This window comes from Mauremys reevesii, linkage group 20, assembly GCF_016161935.1.
Source record: "Mauremys reevesii isolate NIE-2019 linkage group 20, ASM1616193v1, whole genome shotgun sequence".
Taxonomy (NCBI): domain Eukaryota; kingdom Metazoa; phylum Chordata; order Testudines; family Geoemydidae; genus Mauremys; species Mauremys reevesii.
In genome coordinates this window covers 22,539,558-22,562,406 of record NC_052642.1, presented here as the reverse complement: position 1 = coordinate 22,562,406, position 22,849 = coordinate 22,539,558, and the positions used below count along the sequence as shown (strand labels likewise).

Genomic DNA, 22,849 nt, shown 5'->3' with positions numbered 1-22,849 from the left:
AGGGCTTGTCTGGTCTGCACTAGATTCTCCCTGCAAAGAACATTTACAGCAGGAGCAGACTAGACACAACCCTCAAAAGGAGAACTCTCCTCTCATGCGATAACAACCCTGCCCAGACAGGGGAAGTGACTGGCCCCAGATCACATGGCAAGCCAGCGGCAGAGCTGGTGACAGAAGCTAAGAGCCCTCATTCCCAGGCCTGGGCTTGCACGACTAGCTCATTCTTAGCCATCTCCTGGGTCTACAGCTGACACATCCAACACATCCGGTATCCTTGAGTCCGTTTGGCATCTGTCCTTCGCTTCCCTCTTGCGAGAGCGATTGGCTCTGCTGCTTTTTAAAAGAGTTATTTTGAAAAGCAGCAGAGCCAATGCTCCCTCCGACAATCCCTCTCACAAGAGGGAAGAGAAGGGCAGACGCCAAATGAAATCAAGGCCATTCAGCCCTTGGAGGAAATGCTACCAGCCTTCTGGTACCATCGCCAGAGCAGCAGGGCTGGTGCAGACCATGCCAATGAACCACAAGCCCCTACAATGGGAGCTGGATATTTACCCCTCATGCTTCAGTGCCCCACGGAGCGGCGCACAGGCCCAGTGGTGATAGCTTGAGCTCTCCAGGGAACCCAGGAGTCTCCCCTTGTATCGGGCTCTGGGTGGGCCTCCTGGCAGAGCCCCCTCTCTGTGTTTAACAGGAAGGCCAGGTTATTCCCAAACTCCCTCTGTGCTGACACAGACCGGCTCCAGACAAGCCGCTCTCTCTCTTCCACAGGACTCGATCCCCATAACGTACAGGCCAGAGAAGTTTTGGGGGAGAGGGATCAAGTGACTCTGGAGGGGCCCCAGTTTGTCACAATGCTGCTGCTGCAGAGAACAGGAGAAGCTGCACCGGAGGCTAAGCAAAGGGCTCTCATCTCATCAGCACAACCTGAGCTGCTGCCAACAGGGGTGTGGCAACACCATTCCGTGTTCTCCAGGCAACGCTTCAGCCCACGCAGCCGCAACAGGTCTCAGCACTGTCCTGCGGACAGCCAGCCGCAGCACCCGGCACATTCCTCCTCCTCGTCATGGTGCCCTGAAGTCAGCTGGGCCGCAAGCACGCAGAACCCCAGCGGGCTCATCCCCTTGCAGGCACACACGGAACGGATTCATTAACGGAACAACGAAGATGGCTTCCTTTAAAACCAGACTCCAGAGAAAGGAGTCAAACTCACTGTCAAATTTCACAGCTCGTGCAGATGATGTCAAAGCCTGCACGCTTCCCCTTTACCTCGCCTGCACTCTCCAAAGCTCCTATGAATGAACCAGCCCAGCAATACACTGCCGGCCCCTCCTACCTCAAGGAAGCAACGTAGCAAGTCCCTTCACGCGGGCACAGGTTCCTGCTTTGACTCTACAAGGCAGAGAAAAGGTCTGGAAGCCCAAACTCAGATTAAATACAGCTCGCCCACCCCAAATACCGAGAGACATAATGCCCTGGGGTACACTCCGGAACTGGTGTCCAGCAGCTGAGCTGCAATCACACCGAGAAACGTATGGATTTTACATGCGATTCTCCCTCACATCCTCTCATCAAACCGTCTGTTGCGTTTCCTGTCAGGCAACGACCTCAAGGTCAAAGAGGAGCAGCTGAGAAAGCGAACAAACTTCCTGACTCTCTCTCACACATTTCCCATGCAGCTCATGGCTTGGCAAGAAGCACCCTAGGAAAAGCCAGTGTTAATAACTCAAACCAGAATTGTGACGGTTGTTTTAGGTGAAATTAGCACCTTGATTATCCTCCTGTCACAGGGGTTTTGATATAAATTCAGATACCGGCATCTCCAATGTAGTTAATACATTTCAGGGGATGCGACCTTGTCTTGTATAACAGGCGGTTTTGTCCAATTCTGCTGTAACATGGTATGAAGTATAGTATTCGGTATGTGGCAACATAAGCAACAGGTAATTCAGAAGACAGATGCAAGCTCCCAGAGAAGCCAGGCTCGTGCAGACCTGTACTGGTGAAAAATCCATCAACACAGCTACCGCCTCTCAGGGAAGTGGGTTAACTACGTCAACAGGAGACGTTCTCCCGTCGGTGTCGGCACATCCTCACTTCTGCGCTGCAGCTGCACCGAGGCAGCATTTTAAGTGTAGGCCTGGCCCACAGACTGAGCTGACAGGATTCCTTACACAGTGCAAGCAACTAGCCTTAATAATAGCAAAGAAAGGTTCTGGGTTCATAATACTAAAACCTAAGAGAACCTGGCTTCCAGAGAGCAACAATCAGTGACTCTGGTCAAAAGTAATAAAGGTAATAATTGGAGATATACCAATCTCCTAGAACTGGAAGGGACCTTGAAAGGTCATCGAGTCCAGTCCCCTGCTTCACTAGCAGGACCAATTTTTTTGCCCCAGATCCCTAAGTGGCCCCCTCAAGGATTGAACTCACAACCCTGGGTTTAGCAGGCCAATGCTCAAACCACTGAGCTATCCCTCACCTAATTTGCTTCAGTTTATCCATCTGGAAAAATGGAACCAGTTGTCTACCAAAAGGTTGTAAAGTGCCTTGAAAGGCTTGAGAGCTGCACGCAAGCATTGCTCTGAGAGCACTCCCAAATCAAACGATTCTTCAGAAAAGGGCTGCTTAAAGCAACAACAGCTGCTGCTGAGAAATTCTGGTATTAAACATTTACAGCAGATGTACAATACCAGGCATTTTTTAAAGTAGTGATCCTGGAAATGAGGAAGCAAAGGGGGCTTGGTTTATATGATACCATCCCCAAGTCAAGACATTCCCAGACTAAATCCCTACATGATATCTTCTTCTAGCTCTATATATTGTTTAAATATCTAAAGACTTATAATATACATAATCAGCCTTGCTAAGCAGAAAAGTTACACCCCAGGGAGTACTTCTCAGAGTTATTACCATATGCGCCGTACTTATTTAAATGCTTGGCTCTGGCCAAGACTAGCTGGCTTTTATTCTATGAGCAGAGCGATAAGATGTGCCGTCAGTGAGAGTTTTAATGCACTTTAACCAACTTGGAAAAACTCAAACAGCAGAATTTATTCTCCATGTCAAGGATCAAAAAAGGCTAAACAAACTGCCAGTTCGGTTTTCTAAAAATTAATCCAATTTTACAATGTACCTTCCCCCTTTCAGGATTAATAGAGACAGTCCTGGAGGGCATTCTTTCAATTTTAACTTCATTGCCTTAGTCACTAAAGGTTGAAAGCACAGCTTGTTAAAGTTTAACCATCCCTGAGCCCTTCTGACCAAAACCCATTACTATCGCCTCTGCTCCAAATACATTTAATTCTTAAAAAACAGGTTACTACTAATCTGGGCACAAACTTCTCTCTACAAGTGTAGCTGTGTGAGAACCCCGGCTCCCCCTGACCTAACCATGTTTGGTCTGGCTAGCAGAGCCCCGTAACTTTAAACAAAAGAGACACTGTTGCTTTAAATATTACTGTAACAGAAGTCAAGTGAGACACACAGAGGTCAACATACTGTCCCTCTCCATATTAGTCAAGTCCAGGGCCATCTATATTTAGCCAACGCATGCCCAACACTACAAGGACGGAAAAAGAACTGGGACCACTGACTCTCCTGAATTAGAGTACTGGCTGCATCCCCTGCAAAATGGGTAACCAGCGAAGCAACCCCACAGAATCCTCCCCTTGCCGGCACAGAGCTGTATTCATATCTCATCTTGAGTCTCACACCCTCCCTAAAATCTGCACTAGTTCATAATCCCTACTGCACACAAACCTGGCCTTGCAGCAACTGATAGCGTTCAGTGGGTGTGACTCAGGTACAGGCAGGTTGGGGATCACCAAGACAATGACGGCTGCTTGCGTCAGAGGTGAAACGTTCAGTCTGTTGGGAACGCAAATAAACAAGTTCAGTGCCTGGGCACCAGTGCTGCTTTGGTTCGAGCTGACAGAGCGAGCGCTAACAGAGACGCGAGCTGGAGAACGCTAGGCAGCAGCAAGGAAAACCAATACGGCTGTGGATCCAGGAAGAAAGTCCAGTAAAGTTAGATGCTGGTTTTGGGTGATTTGGATTTAAACGAGAATCTTGTAAAAGCTGCATTGGGGCCAGTGCAGACCAGACCTGCAGCAGAGGTAGCCTTGTCTGAACCGTTACCGCCCTTTCACCTTCACTAGGTGTACCGCCAATGGGAGCTCAAGCATGGGGAAGGCCCAGGCGCCACCAGCACTGTGAACACTGTCATGCAGATGCCCTGCAGCAGGTACAGACAGGATGCTGCTTGTGTTCGTGGCACCTGGCAGCCCATCCGTACGAGTGCTCCCACCATTGCTAACGCTGGTGCAACTGACCCGACGGCAGCAATGGTGGGAAAGTGTAGGGGACAGGGAAGCTACTGCAGACCGTGAGGAAGCGCCACGCCAGAGCCCCAGAATGAACTGCTGGGAACGAGGGAAGGACTGGAGGAACGACATTTTGCAATGCAGCCGCTGGGAAGACAGGCTGCCTCAGATTACGGCCTACAAAGCACCTTCCTGGTAAAAACAGAAGTCATGGAGTATTGTAAACAGGACACAAATGTCTGTCCATCTCCATTCAAAGTGATCAAAGCTGCAATTAAGGCTTTTCCTTACAGTAAAGAGCAGCAGGTGCTTAGTTACATTTCTATGATGTGGTGTGTGTGTGTGTGTGTGTGTGTGTGTGTGTGTGTGTGTGTGTGTGTGTGTGTGTGTGTGTGTAAAAGAGGCTCACGTATTCTGAAGTAGCAGGAATGTCATTGTTCAGTGGTTTACCTGTTGGAACATTTATTTTCCCACACCCCCACTGCATTTGCTGTTCTCCACGTCCAGCTGGGGCTCAACTGGGCCCCGTGCTGAGGCGACCTCTCCCACATAAACAGGTCAGTTGAGAATTTAACAGCCCGTTTGATAACCAATATTAATTTACAGTAGATTAAAAAAAGGTGTTAAACAGATTTTCAGGGAAAACGGTCATTTGCCCGACTTCTCTAAGCCGCTCCTGATTCGAAACGGGAAGTCACCAGGACCTCTGAATGGTCTGGTGCTGTAACCTGTCCCCATGTTACAGATTTGTTCACCACCTCCACGGTCATGGAAGGTGCTCCAGCTTTGCAAATCTGAGAGTGACTTCACTTCGTGCAACAGCAGTTTCACAGTGACGGGAAACACTTCAAGCAAAAATGTTTCTCTTTTAATGTGATTTAAAACAATTCCCTGAAATGATCATTAATTAGCAAAGACAAAACAAAGAAAAATTTTCCTTTATTAATAAAACAATTTGTGTGTGAAATCCCTACGCCGAAACTCTGTGTCACTTCACTTTGATGCCCTAAATTGGAAGACAGCATTTCCCTCGTATTCTCTAGGTCAACACAGCTGCCCTTTCTGTATCAAGCAGCAATACTCTGCACTGGGACGAACTCTGAAATCTTAAGAGCATTATGCTCCCCCAAAAGGTGCATGTGTCTATACTCACCCTACCAGACTACGTTACAACTCACCCAGTGCATTTCTCAGGCTTGTTAAAAACATGCCAGGTTTATTGTGGATTGAGGAGAGTCTTTGCTCAGTAATTTGTCACTTTCAAATACTAATAGTTTAATATTTGTCTCAAAGTATAACAACCCCACCTATAATACACCATTACGCAAAATGCACTGGATCAGGATCCAAAAGTAAAAAACTAGCCAGGACAGTAAAAAGGACATTTCAGTGGTCACTGGACTGCCCAAGCATAGAAACAGCAGTAAAGAAAAGGGAATGATAAGCTGTATTCGACAGCATGCTGTTAGTAGGCAGGCAGGTCTCTTTCGTTCCCAAAGTCCTCACCCCAAGGACTTGTCTGCCCTAAGGAAGTTTGTAAGCATTTTCTCTGCATAGTCCTATGGTGCCAGATGCAGCACGGAGAGGTGGGAAGGAATTTTTTTAGCTACTCGGTGTCTGCGTACAAGCAGCGGGCTCCACTGGCAGCAGTGCCATCATATCATCATTAGGGTGGCTGGAGACGCCAATGTTTTCCCAGTGTAAACGCACCCTCTGTGATAACCATTAAGATCCAGAAATCAGTGAGTCAACCTCCCAGTCAGAGGCTGAGATGAACCAGAGATTTGTTTTAAAATGCAAATTCAGCATTGCTTCCCATGCCCCTCCAAGTCTGTACGGCAAGTTTTTCTTGGCAGCGATATTGCCAATTTTCTCTTGGCTCGGGATCAACTTACCAAGAGTACTTCAATCCTGAAATCATTTCCACTGATCACTCACCACGCCCCCTTTACACTCAATAATTGCCCTGGTCTCTTCATTCCTCTGAAGCACGTGGAACTGACCACTGTCGGAAGACAGGACACTGGAGATGGATCATTGCTCTGACCCAGAATGGCCGCTCTTATGCAAGTTATGTCACAAGAATGCTCAGAACTCTGAACTTTACAGACTTCCAGATGTTTTTACCCCCATGAAGCTCACATGGCAACTTCTGACAGCTCTTATGGCTTAGGTGCTCTTTGTCTTTTTGAGAAATACAAGGACCTGAGTGAAGAACATTTGAAAACTGGCTACCGCACATTAGAAGTGGAAGGATCAATACAATACTGGATGCAGCTGTGTGCTACAAACCTGAAGAGAGCCTCTCCCCCCGCCTAGCAGGAACAGAGCGTGCTTAGGAGCAGGTCTCCTAAGCAGGGATTCAATTGATTTGAAGCCCTTAGAGACCCATGCAACACGTGTTCTATAATCTCACATAAGGAGGAAATTAAAGAAATTACTCTTGCGATCATGCAACGATTGTGCCCACACTACCAAGGGCTCGGCAATTCAAAGTGAAAACTTGCCCCATATCCATTGCTAACTTTAGTGCACCTTTCCTTCCAAAGACCCCGCCGTCTGATGCAAATTGCCTCGCTTCTTTAACCGGCTGGACATTTAAAGAGCTATTTTAGCAATATACACCAATCCATCTAGACACACACATGATGTACATGCTAATGGACAATTCAGAGCACAAACTCACTCGGCACTCGCATTGCCCTCTAATTAGTCAAGTACACGAGCATGCATATTCTCAGTTTGCTTTCTTGTGCTTTCCCATTGCAGAGAAGCGGTGGGAGGGTTAAAGGTGATACTGACAAGTGATTTGCTTCCATCACATGTAATTGGCTTTCAATCCTGAAACACACACAAGAACCCAGCCGTTCTGATTCATCTTTGTTTTCAGATTTTCCCACCTGCTCTTCCACAGCAAGAGGGGCAGCAACCCATGCCAGCTAAACAGCCATTTGGGTGCACTCATCACCCCACAATCATGTTTAATTAGCTCCACTACTTTTAAAGAGGGTTTTGTTTCCCCTTCCATCATAAAGCCTGGGACCGGCGAAGGATTAGTTTAATTCTGACCACTCCTGAAAACTGGGCCAACAAGAGTTACTCCTGCTTGTTACTTGCCCATTGAATTTCACAGAGTGCAACTGTTTTGTTTTTTTTAATGATAGGCCAAAGGTGAATCTCTCTTTTGCAAAGTCAGAATGATCGACCCCAGTCCCATCTGACCCAAAATTAGTTTTGTCGGTTCCCCTGAAACTCCAGCAGTGTCTTACAGTCAGACTACTCAGATCCATGCACTGGTGAGCTGCTACGTAGTCAAGGTGAACATGGACAGTGCAAGATACGATCGAAGGAGAGATGTCTTTTTGAACGCCGGTTTGAAGCTCGCATGTAGTTCGCTCTCCTTGCAAGCAATATTTACAAAGCTGATCACTGAAAAGAGTGTTCTACTTAGAAATCATTTTGTATATACATTGCACACACCTCATATTTCTCTTCCCATTTCTTTTCCTACAAAGAGCCTTGGTAGTAAAGATGGGCACTTGCTCCTCAGAGAGATTATTTTCTATTGCTAATTCCCCATCAGAGATTAGCCTTCCGGTGTGACCACTGACTCCACAGCAACCAACTACGATGTAATAAGATGGCAGCGACATCATATGATGAACAGCAGGCTCAGATGGACTCAAGCAAAGATGCTCTATTCAACTTGCAATATTAAAAAAGCAAAAAAGACATACAGGAGAGTGTGTGTGTGTGATAGCACTGGAGAGTGTGTGTGTGACAGCATAGAAGGGTTTCTAAATAGAATATTTTACAAAAAAGCCTGCAACAGGATGACCTGAGGTGGAGCATTCAAGACACCTGAACACTTAAGTACAGACAATAGCTTGAGGAGTGCCCAAAGGTCTGCGAAGCTTTGTAAATAGAAGGTTTTGGAGGTGTCACAACAATCTAGCAATTCCCCGCTCCCAGAATGCTCCGAGGCTGCGCCGGATCAAAAGATGGCACTGAACTTAATTCGACTTGTCTTCTTCCCACAAGCCATGTCACAACTTTAAACCAGAGGGATAGGCAGATATGCTGTATTTGCACTTAAAAACAAATGTCTGCCTTGAGTTTTAGCCAAGTGTAAACAAAACCCAGAAAAGAGAAGGGTTACTAGGGAAATCAGAGATCAAAAGCACGTGATGATGGGACAACACAGATCTTATCAAAATACACATGCAAATGCACGGTTTTCAACACTGACTACTCAAAAGGACACAAACATTTGCTTAGAGAAAGAATAAATGATTTGTGGGTTTAGCCTACTAGGCAACTAGAGGGGTTTCAAGAGAAAACCCAAATCTTAACTTGTTAATAACCATTATCAATAAACGAATGTGCCGCATGTGTTCAGATACTCTGGTGGTGGGGATCAGCTAAGTACCTGGCTAGACAAAGATGCACTGAGTAGGAGAATGCAGTCCTTCGACACTTCGAGAACGAAACCAATGACTTTCTCATGTCAAGATGGCTAGTTGACACAAGTGCCCTACTTCAGAGAATGCTACTGAATTTCCTAGAAATGTGCTTTTACCACTGTGCCAACTTAGTTAGTCCTCCACATTTCACGTGGAGATATAGACACACACACACGATCTGCTAAGTGCTGCAACGTTCATTTCTTGAATTAAAAAACTTCCAAATGAACAGCATGCAGCTCCTGTGCTGGGGTCTTAGAGACTGGGCCCCTTTACTGCTCCCTGTTTGAATGAACCTCTCAGGTGCAATACAAATTCAGAAATTTTAAGGCCAGATGGGATCATTAGATCATCCAGTCTGATCTCCTTGATAAGGAGGACAAAATTTCATGTCAATTACCTGTTTATTCAGCCCAGTAACATGTGTTTGACTAAAGTAAAATAACAAACAAAATAGGACATACTTCCCAACAATCACTCCCTGACCCAGTCAACCGTTTTATGTACTTGGTTACGCCTTTCCTATGCTCTTTATTCCTAACATAAAACCTCCACTTTGGAACAGAGGCGTTGCTATACCAGAGCGGATCAGTGGTTCAACCAGTTCCATCTCCTAGCTCATCCCAGCGCTGCCAGCACCAGATACTCCAAAGGTAAAAGCACAATGAATAAACTGCCCAGGGAGCACGTTTTGCTTAGTGACTGGCTTATGACATGAAAGTTTCTCTCCCTCATAAAACGTTTTTTTAATCCTACACGATGTAACAGTGTTTTTATTAGATTCCAAGATCAACTATTCCCAGTTAGCTGTAATTGTTGAAAGAAAGCTACAATACCTGTTATATATATATTATATACACACACACACACACACACACACACAGCAAAGCTGCCTTTAAGCAAACAAATTACGCCATGTTATGACAATAATAAGGCAACAAAAGCAAGGAAGTTCAAAGTTAAGGGTGCAGGGTTGATTTAACACATCTGTGTGGAAAGAGGGTTCTCTGAATAGCAGGCTGACTTTACATAAGAATCTGGTTGAAGATGGAATGTCAGACAACTCTGAATTTCTGACTTTGCTCAACGCGTAGCACATCTGGTAAGGTGGGAAAATGGCCTGCTGAACTAGTTTTAAACCAGTTCAGGTGAATATGGTTCACATGCAGTTGGTCAGGTCAGCATGGAGGGACAATAACTCTTTCCTAACTACCATAGGCTAAGACACAGGATTCTGAACTAACTGACCCTGATCAGATCAGCCAGATAATCAGCATTTCAACAAAATTGGTCTGAAGTTGTTTAAATCCCTTCCAGAAAATACTGTTCTAGCCTGAGGTTCTATAATAAAGGTCCAAAGAGGTGTCGTGCTGGGATAGAACCAGGCAGCCTTAATATTAGCTGGCCCCAAAGGGCCATTCTCTACTGATCGGCTCTTGTCTCTAGAGAAGCAGGGCTGGAATGATAACTTCTACGAGAAAACCAACTTTTCCTTGGAAGTGAACATTTACACAGCAGTCCCAACAGACCCTAGCATCTCAGAAACAACTGGAATGGTTCGCGGCCCTTCCAAATGTGAATCCGGCTGGGCAGCTAAATATTTAAAGCTAACTATTTATTGCTTGAAAATTAGTTATCCTGGGATCACCGATTTCTTGCTCAAGTCTTGATCCTATTTCAGGCACCCCTTCTGCCTCCCAACATAAGAACGGCCATACTGGGTTAGATCAGTGGTTCATCTAGCTCAGTATCAGTGAAACTTAAATACAATCCACCTCCAGGAAAAGAGACAGGAAGTCCAAGCAGGAAGGCTAGACATGGATAACGCATCCTCTGCCTGGGTTAATGATCAACAGAGTTCTCTGCTGTGTGCTAAAACACACCTATGCAAACACACTGAGGTAATCAGAAAAAAAGTATCAGGGGGAGAAACACTGGGGAGTGACAGGCCTTTCCCATGCACTATTTGGCACATTAGGATGAGTGAAAAAGGGAGGAAAAAAGGGAAGAAATGTCACTCAGCTCAGCTGGTATAATCAGAAACAGGCTGATCATTCTAAGATTTTTTTTTTCTACATAATATAATATTTATCACAAATTAACAAATAGAATTCTTAAATATTTTAAGTAGCCAGTGGATATAAAATTCTGTCTGTTTGGAATTGGGGAGCATTTCCTGATCAGTAAGAAACATCTGTCAAAACTGCTTCTCAGTGGACAAGAATGCACAGCACAGATGGAAAGCCATGGCTGCTGGGTAGAGAGCAGCACCGAACCAATGCTCAGTTCACAACTTCTTTCCATGAAGGATGGAGCAGAGTATTTATTATACTGTTGCCCAAGCATCCAAGGATATATAGCTTGCATGCCAGGAAAGTAATATCGATATTCAATGCTGATCAAAAGTCTCTATTGAGCTTTTTAGGTGGGAAAAGATCTAGCCAGTCTATTTGGGGGTTTCAAACGTCCAAAACTACAAATGACCCTTAGTTCACAGCAGGAATTCAAATAAACTGCAGCTGAAAGCAGCAATTTGGGCTATGCCGTGGAACTCCCCTTTCCTTGAATCTCCATTTGTCTGCAGCACCCTCTTTAAATCCCAAGTGTCAGCAATTCTCACTATAATGGTAAAATATTTACAAAGGTAGAAAAGCAATTAAACTAAAGCTCTTCACTAGAGCTCCACATCTGCGGAGATACAGACGAGCCTCCAGGATACTGTAAATGTGGCAGCCCCATATTTCATGGCTGCACACATGCCTCGACACAAGGAGTTACACTGAAGATCAAACTTTACACTACCAAGGTAGATTTCAAGATAAAGGGCATGATCAGGCATCCTCTGAAGGGCGGGGAATGAACACAGGATAAGGCCTAAAGTGAGGCATGGGTAGGAAGAAATGAGTCAATAAAATGAGTATTAATTACACTGAGTACAAAATTAAATGCCCCATTAACAGCTTGTAACATCCCTTGTATGTTACACAAACTGGGAAGGAAGCTGGTAACTTTTAAGTGGTAGCACTATCCTGCATTTTCCAATTCAGCAAAGACATTTCATGACCAGTTTTAACCCTTTGCTGAAAGGAATTCTACTGAGAGTTTTCAGTTGCTTTCTTCCTTTAAAAGCAGAGGTTCTCCACCCGCAGCCCAATCAGCGCATAGCTGTGGCCCATGTGACATCCTCAGGGCCATACAGAGAGAGTGCACATGTTATGCTGGATGCGGCCCACACATCACAGAGAGCTGCATACGCAGCCCACAGTGGTAAACAGGTTGAGAACCACCGCTGTAAAGGATACCAAGACTCACGTAAAACATATTTGGAGAAACTGGTAGTTCTACATTCCTCCTTTTAGTCTGAAACACAGAGTTTAGCTCCCATAACTGGGAGCAGGCCAGCGTTAAATAAAACAATCATTAAAGATCTTTCTCAGTTTACAGAATAGCAAATGTATAAATATTTCCATTTTGGTAAAATGCTTTTATTAGCGCTCTAGCTAGTACTCATAGTACCTAGGTAAGGTTTAATCTTTGTCACAGACCCTCTGAGGTGGCAGAGTGCTCTTAAGCCCATTTTGCAGATGGAGAACTGAGGCACAAAGACAAAGGGACAGATTTTCAAAGGTACAGCTAGGCTCCTAATGGGATTCTCAAAAGCACCCAAGTGCCAAGGGGAGTTATAGATGCATCTATAGGCACCTAAATACCTTTGAAAACCTGTCCCCAAGTGACTTGCCAAAGGTCACACAGGAAGTCTGTGGTGGAGCAGGGAACGCCCTAACCACTGGACCAGACTTCCTCTTTAAAATACAGAAGGCAGAGAAAGAGACCTAGCAGTAAAATGAAGGACAGTTTGCTACCTTCTCAGGGCTGAGTAACACATATTTCAAGGACTAATACACGGAATAAGATATCAAAACCTGGTGATTAATCCTAAAGAGTGAGGGCAGACGGCAAGTGGAGTGGAAATTACTGAAGGCGTCTTCTGGTACAAATTCTTGGAAATTTACAGGTCTGCCTCATCTACCCTGATCTTTCCAATAGCTGCTGTGATCTCTGCTTGAAATTTTAGGTCTTATACAGGAAAAAGCTAATAACTAAACGTTGCTCTCACTGAGTTCAACAGGAGCAGCAGCTGGCCCTAAATCAAGATACAATTTTAATGGCGGTATTTTGATAAACAAAAGATTCTCTTCAATGTTGATTTTAATCTTGTGAATGAGATATTTTCAAGGTCCAGTCCAGCTGACTAAACCACCAACTCAAAGCGTGAACATGGGAATCATTTTTTTACTGATGCCTGAAAGTCACAGCCAATTAGCTAACTGCATCTACTTACAAATACACCCATGTAAAGGTTACTGGCATTAGCAATCCGCGTGCTGTCTTTACCATCCCACACAGAGAACAATATTTCGGTGCAGCAAACCTTGACGTCTGATTTTGCAGGTAACTGTACAAGGATCTGTGATCTCTAACTGAATTCCTGATTTGCAAAGCAAAACATTCTAATTTAAGAAGAATCAGCTGAAAAACTCCCCGCTCTCCACTCACAAAAAGCACGCCACTGTCTCCAGTTTAGAACCCTGTTCCAGATAAGTGTGTTAATCCACAGACTCTTTAATACCCCTTAATCTCAATTTACAGAAGGCTGAGGACAGCGCAAACTCCTCTAACTGAGTTATCACCAACTCCAGGAAAGGAAAGAGTTTGGTCCTTCCAAGTAAATTGCAATTGCAGCTGCTCCTGGACACAGCACCCTTGGGCAATCAGACCCTCAGAGAGGGGAAAAGTTGAGTTCTCCTTCCCCACAGCACCATTTTTGCTCATCTCTCTCCATAAACAGTCTCAGATTGTGGGTTAAATATTTGAGTAATGTATATAAATCAAACACATCTATAACCACAGAAATTGTTACCTAGCTACCTAACATAAGCAAGACTTCATAAAGTAAATGTTTCAGCAAATACTACCAATTATCTTGCTACAGAAAAACAAAACCAACATCAACAAAAAACCCAACACATTTGCTGCCTCAGATCCCCCAAAGCAGACACATTTTGATTTCTATTTACAGAGACCTTGGGTACGCTGTCAGATCCCCACATTCAGAGGCACAAATGGGAAAGCTGAGATGTTTACAGGCAAAGTGATCAATTAAACAGAATAATTACAAACATGTCAGGTCAAGGATGGAAGGCTTAGAGGGACATCGTTAAACAGATGAAGCTAACAAATACGTAGCACCAATTGTTTAGTCTTTAAACACAAGGAAGATGCAACAGTGGCCAGTGACCAATTTCTGTGAGAAATCAGAGAATATGCATCAAGATTTCTGGGGGAAGCTCTTCACAATAGGAACACTGCAGCAGCTGGCTGCATGCTAGCATTTTATCTAACTATTCTCAAGCTTGTCTTGGTCTCTTCAGAAGATAAAACAGAAGCTGATTTGTTGGAAGAACCACCAGGCATGATGATACCACTACCAGTGTTTACCTTGATCCTCCCCTACTACCAAACTCCCCCAAAGCCACAATTATTTAGAAATGAATATGCTTATTTGTAGGTGTATTTAAATCAGTGTGTACTGCTGGAGGGCCTGGTTATTCAAGAAGCTTAGCAATAGGATGTGGAGCCTTTCAGTTTGAAGCTGGCCAAGATTGGTAGTGACTTGTCCACCCACGACTCTTCAACCATAGCACCATTTACTGCTGCCATGGACAAGTCTTGCTGCTTAGGGCAGTATGCAAGCTAGACTCCAGCTTATGCATTTGAAAAAGAGTGGAGGGGATCTGCAGAGAGGAGGACAGCAGGTGCAAGGGTTGACAGTTCATGATCCCCCCTCCCCCATCAACTACTATTTAACACACAACTTGCTAGCCATCGGGAAGCAGAGTTTTGGAGAGTGCCACTCCACTTTTTGTAGCATCAATTGTCCATTATCCTGAACAGAAAGGAGACAGGACACTGACTACAGATGGAAGAAGATTTGGAACAGAAACAGGAGGAGGACAACCAAACATTGACCGAAACTGCAGGGTGGCACAGTGCTGCCATGCATTCCCTTAAGCTCATGTCTGCTGATGGACTCTGTCCTAGCTACATGCAACTAAGAGTTTATCCCAAAGTTTCACGTTTCCAGGGTGTCCTTGCAGAAAACAGAATAGCAGCTAAAGCCTGGCAATAGAAATAAGCAATCTCTCCTCCTGCTCCTCAGCCCACACTTTATACGAGAACACACTCCTCTCAGAGCCTGGGGAGGTGTGGGGGAGAAGAAAGTTTATAGAAAGCTGAAATCGGAGGCTAGTAAATTGTTGCAATCTAGTAAAGCATGGAACAAGATAGAAATGAAAAGTCTGATTTGCTGACAAGATCCTCTGTGGCTATTTTCATAGCATTCCCCCGATATCTGATACCCAAGCCCGAAGTACTACGGGAGTTTCAGTCTCAGACTTTACGAGGACAACTCCTTTCTAAAGCCTCTGCTGATACAGGCAAAGATTTTCATCAGTGACTAGTGATTGTGGGTGTCCATGTTATAAAGAATCCGATTTTCAGAAAAGGCTGAACACCCACCCTGAAAAATCCAGGCACTTGAGGGAATCTCAAGTTGGGCACCAAACACGGAGCTATTCAAAGTCACTTGTGAAAAGCTTGGCCATGGTGTAGACTCCCCGTTGCCCTGGATTACTGGGCCGACATTAAAGGGGAAGTCTGAATTAATAGCCAGAAAAGATACTTAAAAGAAAAAAGCCATTAAGACAAAAAGGTCTGAGTATTTCCTTGCAAACTGCCCAAGTCCCTATCCAAAAGGCAAGTGAAGAATTCCGCCCCCCCCAACTCCCCATGCAGCTGTCCTGCTCTTCCAAAGCAGAAACAACATTTCTGACCAAGCACCTTCCCACCACATGATTAAACCCATCTCTGCGCTCCCGGGCAAGTGTTTCATCAGCGCGGTTCCTGGAAGGGCAGATCCTGTGCGAACACAGAGTCTCCTCCGGCCGGGAAGTGACACAGGCTGAGCCTGGTGAAGAAATTCAGCTCACTTTGAGGGGTAGATTTTCCCTTCCCCCTGCAGGAATCTCCCTCCTCCAGCCGGGTCTCTGCCTGCTGGGGCTGGCTTGGACTGAGCAGCACGTTAAAGAGCCAGCGGAACAAACAAGCGAAAATCCCCCCCGGATGCTCTTCCCGGTCCAGCCACTGGGCCGCCTCTCGAACTGCTGCCTTGGGAGCGGGACAAACTTTCCCCGGCAGCTGAGCTTTGCAGGCAGCCCACGCTCGGATCAGCTCCACGGTACAAAACTCCGCCGGCCGGAGCACGGCTCCTTCCCTCCCCCGGGGCTGGGGCCTGGCTCCCCCCCGTGCATTACCCCCGGGGCACGGCTCCCCCCCCGGAGCACGGCTCCTTTCCTCCCCCGGGGCTGGGGCCTGGCTCCCCCCCGTGCATTACCCCCTGGCTCCCCGTGCATTACCCCCAGGGCCCGCTCCCCCGGAGCACGGCTCCGTCCCTCCCCCGGGGCTGGGGCCTGGCTCCCCCCCGTGCCTTGCCCCCGGGGCCCGGCTCCCCCCCATACATTCCCCCCCGGGTCCGGCTCCTTTCCTCCCCCGGGGCTGGGGCCCGGCTCCCCGTGCATTACCCCGGGACAGGACACCCCCCGTGCATTGCCCCCGGGGCCCGGCTCCCTCCCCGGGGCCAGCTCCCCGCATTGCCCCGGGGCCCGGCTCCCCCCCCGGGACAGGACCCCCCCCCGGGGCCCGGCTCCCCGGCACTCACAGCTGGTTGATGGCGTTCTGGGAGATCACCGCGTTGTCCGAGAAGTACGGGATCATCCTGGGGCAGGGGCAGGCGTGGCCCGGGCCGGCCGCGAGCCGGCTGCGGGTCATGGGGGCGCCGCGGGGGCAGAGCGGGCCGGGGCAGCCAGCGGACGCGGCAGAGCCCGCAGCCCCCGCGCTCGCTCGGCTCCTCTGCCCGGGCAGCCCGCGCCACGCGCCGCCCAGCTGTGCGCCGGCTCCCCGCCCCCGGGCGCAGTGCGCAGGCGCGGCCGGCCGGCCGGCCCCCACGTGGCTCCCCCGGGGGCTGAGCCACCCGCCCCGAGCTGCAGCCCCGCCCGGCCGGTTAGTAAAGCCCCTGCCTGGCTCCACGGGGCAGGGCAGGGGCGCCCAGCGCCCCCTGCAGCTGGGGCTGGGTGGGGGCAGATGGAGCCCAGGCCTGAGCTGCGGGGCAGGGGGTGAAGATGCTGGTTGCAGACATTAAGGTCCAAGGGGAGTGCAGGCCCTTATCTGCCAGGGCTTGGCCTAACAGGCCAGCCCAGGGGCTTAAGCCTGCTCCCCCAGCCGGTCCTTAGGCCCAGGAGCATAACGAGTCAGTGCCAGGGCGCCCCCAGGCTGGGCAGCGTGCACGGCCCTGCCACCTCTAACCACTGCGGCTGGATGCCCTAGTGTCAAGCAGGACGGGTGATTCTCCCTTCCCCTAAACGAGTTTGACAGCAGCGTAACACCAGTGATCGGAGGGGAATTATAGTCCCATTAGACGGCTATAACTGAGTTTAGAATTAAGTCCCCTATTGGGAATTTTAGAGAGAGCTGTTGCACACTAGCTGACTTAATGAAATTGCTCCTATAGCAGCCAACTGATAAACTTAATAGAAGTGCATTATTAATGCCGTAGTAGCAGGCTATTTTTTTCCCTCCAGCAGAGACTTACAAACCTAGGCAGGAAATCTGTTCCATCACCCTGCTGCTGTAGGGGAAGACAGAAACACAAGCACTGTAGAGAAGGGATAGCCCATCTGGTTGCATTAGCTAAGGTGTAGAGTTAGTTATTTGCATAACACCCTACATGAACGTAGCCTACATTAGTCAAGCTTTATTAACTTCCTTATACCAACATATCCCCTTTCCAAATAATTTTGGCAAGTTTTATTAGTTTCTGTCTCACTTGTTTCACCACGTGATTAATGTGCACTAGGAAGAAAGTGAAGCATTTGAAGAGCAGAACGCAGGGATGTTAAAAGCAATATCCAACCATCTCATTCTGCTAGGTTTCACAGACTGACCCCATTAGTGCATTATCAACATTAACCAACACGTAAAATTTCACATCTATGCCAGAATGATGGGCACCCGGAAACCTGTTCCAAGATGCTTTGGGGATAAATCATCAGACAAGATGCTTAGAAAAGTAAGTTTAGCTACTCCCATGACAAGTGTTATAATCTGCTAAAGGAAAAACAGTTTTAAAAGACTACTAAAGAGTTTCGACTCTACCTCGTGTACAAAAGTGGTTCTACATGTACAGCAGCACAGCTGTGCCAGGGCAGCGCATCTGGGGAAGATGCTCTGTGTCGATGGGAGAAAGCTCTCCTGCCGGCATAAAAGAAGAGAGCAGCTCTTCCGCCGACCGAGCGCTGTGCACACATATGCTCATGGCAGGGTAACTTGTCTGTTGGGGGGTGGTTTATTCACACCTCCGAGCGACAGACGAGGTGGTGTAGGATAGACATAGACTGTAATATAGACACAGCTTCTATATCTAGCAAGAGACCAGTAACCAGGCAGGACTTTACAACTCACCAACCCAACCCTGCTGCTACACTTCTCATTCGGTTACTTAACACCCAGTTAATCTGCCAGTCTTGAATCCTCTTCCATGCTACAGTGTATGTCAGCCTCAGGTAGCTCAAGCAGCCCCCTTAAGGTGAGTGCTTTGAGGAAGAGCAGAGCTCACTCTGTGCTGCAGGGATGGGCGTTAGCAGAAGGCTGCCTTAATGGGGTTGCTTGGGGCAATGATGGAAGACTAATCATCTGAGTCTGTCCCACGAGGAGTCAGCCCACAGTTCGTATTCCCGTTTGGTTTATGCTCAGTGGCTACAGATCAGGATTTTACATGAGTTCCTATTGTGAAATGGAGGCCATGGAGCTGTGTTCCCCCTCCGAAGACTTCCAATGCTGAGCCAGCACAACAAGCCTTTCGCACTCAGCATGGTGGAAGTACCAACGTCATGGGACTCCTCCAAGAGCTGGCAGTAGCCTCATCCTAGTTCTTAGTAAAAGGTGAACATCCGTCACCTCCTCCAGCAGGGGAGAGCACGTGAAGGGAAGTATTTCTCCACACACAAGTAAAATAAAAGATCAAGAGCATTTTAACTCCCTTTAATCTTCATCTTTTGCTCCCGAGCCCCTGGAGACAAGGCCCTGAGGAGCCACCCAGGAATTCAGGGATTACTTTAGATTAGATGAGAAACATGCTGTGAAGTAAGCAAGTTCCCCCCCTCCCCCTCCCCAGAGTCAGAGAGGTGGCCATCTTAATTCACAGGTTCCAAGGTCGGCAGGGAGCATTGTGATCATCTAGTCTGACCTCTTGCATAACAGGCCGTAGAGTTTCCCCACAATAACCCATACAACAGACACAGCCACTCTTGCTTTAAAAAAACCGTCAGTGATGGAGAATCCACCAGGACCCACGATAAAGTGTTCCAATGATTAATTCCCCTCACTGTTACAAAGTTTACCTTTTTTCCAATCTGAATTTGTCTAGCTTCAGGTTCCAGCCACTGTAAGACCTCTCTCTGGTAGATTGAAGAACCCGTTAGCATTATGTTCCCCATGTATGTTCTTATAGACTAATCAGGTCACCCTTAATCTTCTAAACTAAACAGATTGAGCTCTCAGAGTCCATCACTATAAGGCAGTGGGTCTCAAACTTTATTATTTTTTTTTTAAACTGGCAACCCCTTTCACATAGGGGGAATCAGACTCAGAGGCTTGCTAATAAATATATTAAAAGGTGTGTTTAATTTAACACCATTATCAATGCTGGAGGTAGGCGGGGTTTGGGGTGGAGGTTGACAGCTTGCAACCCCCCCTGTAATGACCTTGTGACCCCCTAAGGGGTCCCGACCCCCAGTTTGAGAACCCCTGCTGTAAGGCATGTTTTCAAATCCTTTCATCATTCTTACGACTCTTCTCTGAACCCTCTGCAATTTATCAACATCCTTCTTGAACTGCAGCCACTAGAACTGGACATAGGAATCCAGCAGCGGTCAGATCTGTGCCAATTACAGAGGTAAAATAACCTCTCTACTGCTACTCGTGATTCCCTTGTTTATGCATCCAAGGATCATATTAGCCCTTTGGCTACAGCATCCCCTTGGCAGGTCATAGTCAACTGATTATCCACCACAACCCAATTAGTTCTATGCATTGGGCAGGGAGAAGAGAATCACCCAGCCTTTTGTCAGGGTCAGACCCATGTTATCTTTAACTCTTCAGAGAGCCAGCAGTTTGACAGAGGGACAAAGCAATCTGAGAATCACTTCAGGAACCAGAAATAATTTTTCTATGGGAACTGCTCCATGACAGACAAGTAGTATACACAAACCAGGCATAGTGTGTCTGCTTACTACACAACATCAATTATGGGTGTAAACTGCAGAGACACAAGGCACATAACTGACCGGTCAGTGCAGTTGAGATGAGTTTATTCTTGAAAAAAAAATGATGTTGGACAAATTAAATTGTGGACAGAGAGGAGGGATTATATAAAAGTCTTTATTTTCCTCTTCCTACACTAGAGCAAGGGGCTTGAGTCATTACTGGTACTTAACTGTTTCAGTATGAGAAAACAGAAAGTGGACAAGTTACTTTTCATCAATGAACACTTCTAAAAAATCAGTGTGTTAAGATCCTGCTAGCAGCTGAGTGAAGATCCAGAGAAAAAGTGTACAGGCACCTTTGAGCATCTTGCTTCACCCACTGATTTCCCCGTCCCCAACTCTTCTGTCAAATGAAGACAGACTTCCCTCCCCTTTTCTTTTAATGCAAGAAAATGTTAAAAGGTCAAATAAAACTGCATCATAAGAGGCAAGTTCTTGAGTTATTTAGAACCTACAGCATGTAGTACTGCAGATATGCACAAGCCAAGCTCACCTGAAAGGATATATTTAAAAAGCTGGAATATGAATAAAAAAATCTATGAGGATTTGTCACTGCAAGTCTTTGCTGGAATCTGCATTAACTCAAGTGTCTCGTTGCCCACCCAGGAGCATTTGTATATTAGAGTTTAACAGTTTTCCAAAGACATTTTAATTTAAGAAGATGCAACACTAGCCAGCTGTCCTCCTGCAAGAGAAGCATTTTGCTAGACTGGAGTCAGTCTGTCTTATCGCAAAAGGTATGTGGCACTAGGGAAGCAGGATCCCGGCAGCCCCTCAAGAGCCTGGGGAGAGGGCCCCATCTAGAGTTAGTACATACCACTGTCCACATACGGAAAACAAACCAGCGCTTCTGTCCCCATGCTAATGAATAACCTGCACAGTGCTTGAGTAAGGCTCTTGAGATAATCCATTTAATTTACTAAAATGTTGCCTCAACAGCTGCTAGAAATAGCCTTAATATGTTCAGCAAACATTACAAATGCAGTCCCTTCATAGAATGGAAAAACAAATGTAGTGATTAATCAATCACACTTAACATATGGATAATACATTTCTAAAGGAATTAATCCTGGATTAAAATCGGATATTGCATCCCATATGCTGAGACCAACAAAGTAAGAGATGCTTCACCACGGACATTTCATTCGGAGGATAGCGTAAGGTGTCAGCAGCAACTCTCAAGATTGCACTGAGATCTGCACTACAAACAGATTTCTCTGTTATTTCTATGAAAAGTTGTGTTGTAAAGATTGAAACATCAGCCCCATGGTCAAATCTCTCTCAACATCATGCTACAAGTCAGGACAGTGCACTATTCAAATGGCCTGTAGGAACTGAAACATGCTGTTCTACTATCCTGCTTCCTTCAGGGTTAGGGAAACAGCCACATATTTCTTTGCCAAAGCGTTTCCCCAGCATGTCAGGGCTCCAAGCTAAATATTAGCAGAACCTGAAACGTCAGCAAGAGATCCACGGATGTATTGTGCACAAGGCATAAGCAAGGAGTGGGGTGAAAGAAAAGCATCTGAATTTTGATTAACACTAATGTTGGTGTCTTTCAAAATTGCAAGACACAGAAGGCTGTTCAAATATACATGAGCGACAAGGTAATGTTCTTCACTCTAGGTGGTGACTCTCAGGTATGTGAAGAATTTAAAATGCAGGGAGTCCAAGCAGTGAGGGGTACTGTTCTAAATTACTAAAATGCTGGACTGAGGTGTGTAAGTGTAAGCATTGCTGTAAATCACCTCCCCTCCCCCCAAGGGGAGGGCTACATTTTGCAGTTGTAGGGGTCTGGGTTTAGTTTAGCACTCAATAGCTGGTAACAGGATTATCACCACACTGCCTGGGGTAATAGGGCTTTAGGGGGCAGTAAACAATAGTGGCTCTGGCCTTTTGGCCTAACAGACTGCTGATGTGATCTCAGTATTTATCGGGAATAAATCAAAATGAGCAGAACAACAACTATAGGCACATACACTTCATAACATCTACACACACACAAAGAAGTGGTTTTGCCCAGCTTAAAGAAAGCAGTTCAAGTCTCTCCCACCACCAACTCAGATTGGCTTCCATTAGAGCCAGAGCTGATTATGAATATACCATGCAAAGCCTATGTTAAAATAATCTTGAGGGAGCCTGGTTAGACATTCCGAAGTCAGGGAATGCCAGAGTTCCAGTTGCATGCACACAACACTAAGTTCTCCTCTCTCAAACCAATTCATGGGAAAGAGTCCAACCTTATCTTCTATTCTGCAAGCAAAACATGAACAAAGTTACAAAATCTCCAAGCACCATGTTCAATCCTAAATCTGGATTTTGAGGCTATCACCACACTAGAACAAAAAGCCTTTACTCTGGCCTCCCGGCAGTCATAACATACTGAGGCCCCAATCCTGCATGGAGCTCCATGCAGGCAGACCCTTGTGACTACATGGAGCCAGCAGTCCCCCGTTTGGTGCTCCTTGCATGAGCAAGGTCTCAATTAATGCATGTGTCACCAGTCAAACTGTTAGGGTTGCTGCCATCAGAAGGAAGGATAAATTAGAACGATTAACAATGATTTAGAGGCATTTGGTGCAGATACAGAGTTTGACACCTTGGAGGTGGAAAAAAAAGTTTCTTG

At 46.4% G+C, this 22,849-nt stretch overlaps 1 protein-coding gene across 5 annotated transcripts in view; it reads right to left on the bottom strand.

Moving 5' to 3' along the window:
* The window catches only part of SSH2 (slingshot protein phosphatase 2), a 131,668-nt gene that overhangs the window by 41,853 nt on the left and 66,966 nt on the right, over window positions 1-22,849 (bottom strand). For 2 of the 5 annotated variants that reach the window (XM_039507683.1, XM_039507682.1), the window contains exon 3: window positions 3,760-3,867. The exons of 1 other annotated variant lie outside the window; for it this stretch is intronic. In XM_039507683.1, the coding sequence (XP_039363617.1) occupies window positions 3,760-3,867 (108 nt within the window). Of the gene's footprint in view, window positions 1-3,759; window positions 3,868-15,685; window positions 15,771-16,562; window positions 16,671-22,849 lie in introns of those variants that run through there. 2 more of the 5 variants (XM_039507685.1, XM_039507687.1) reach the window with 2 other exon arrangements.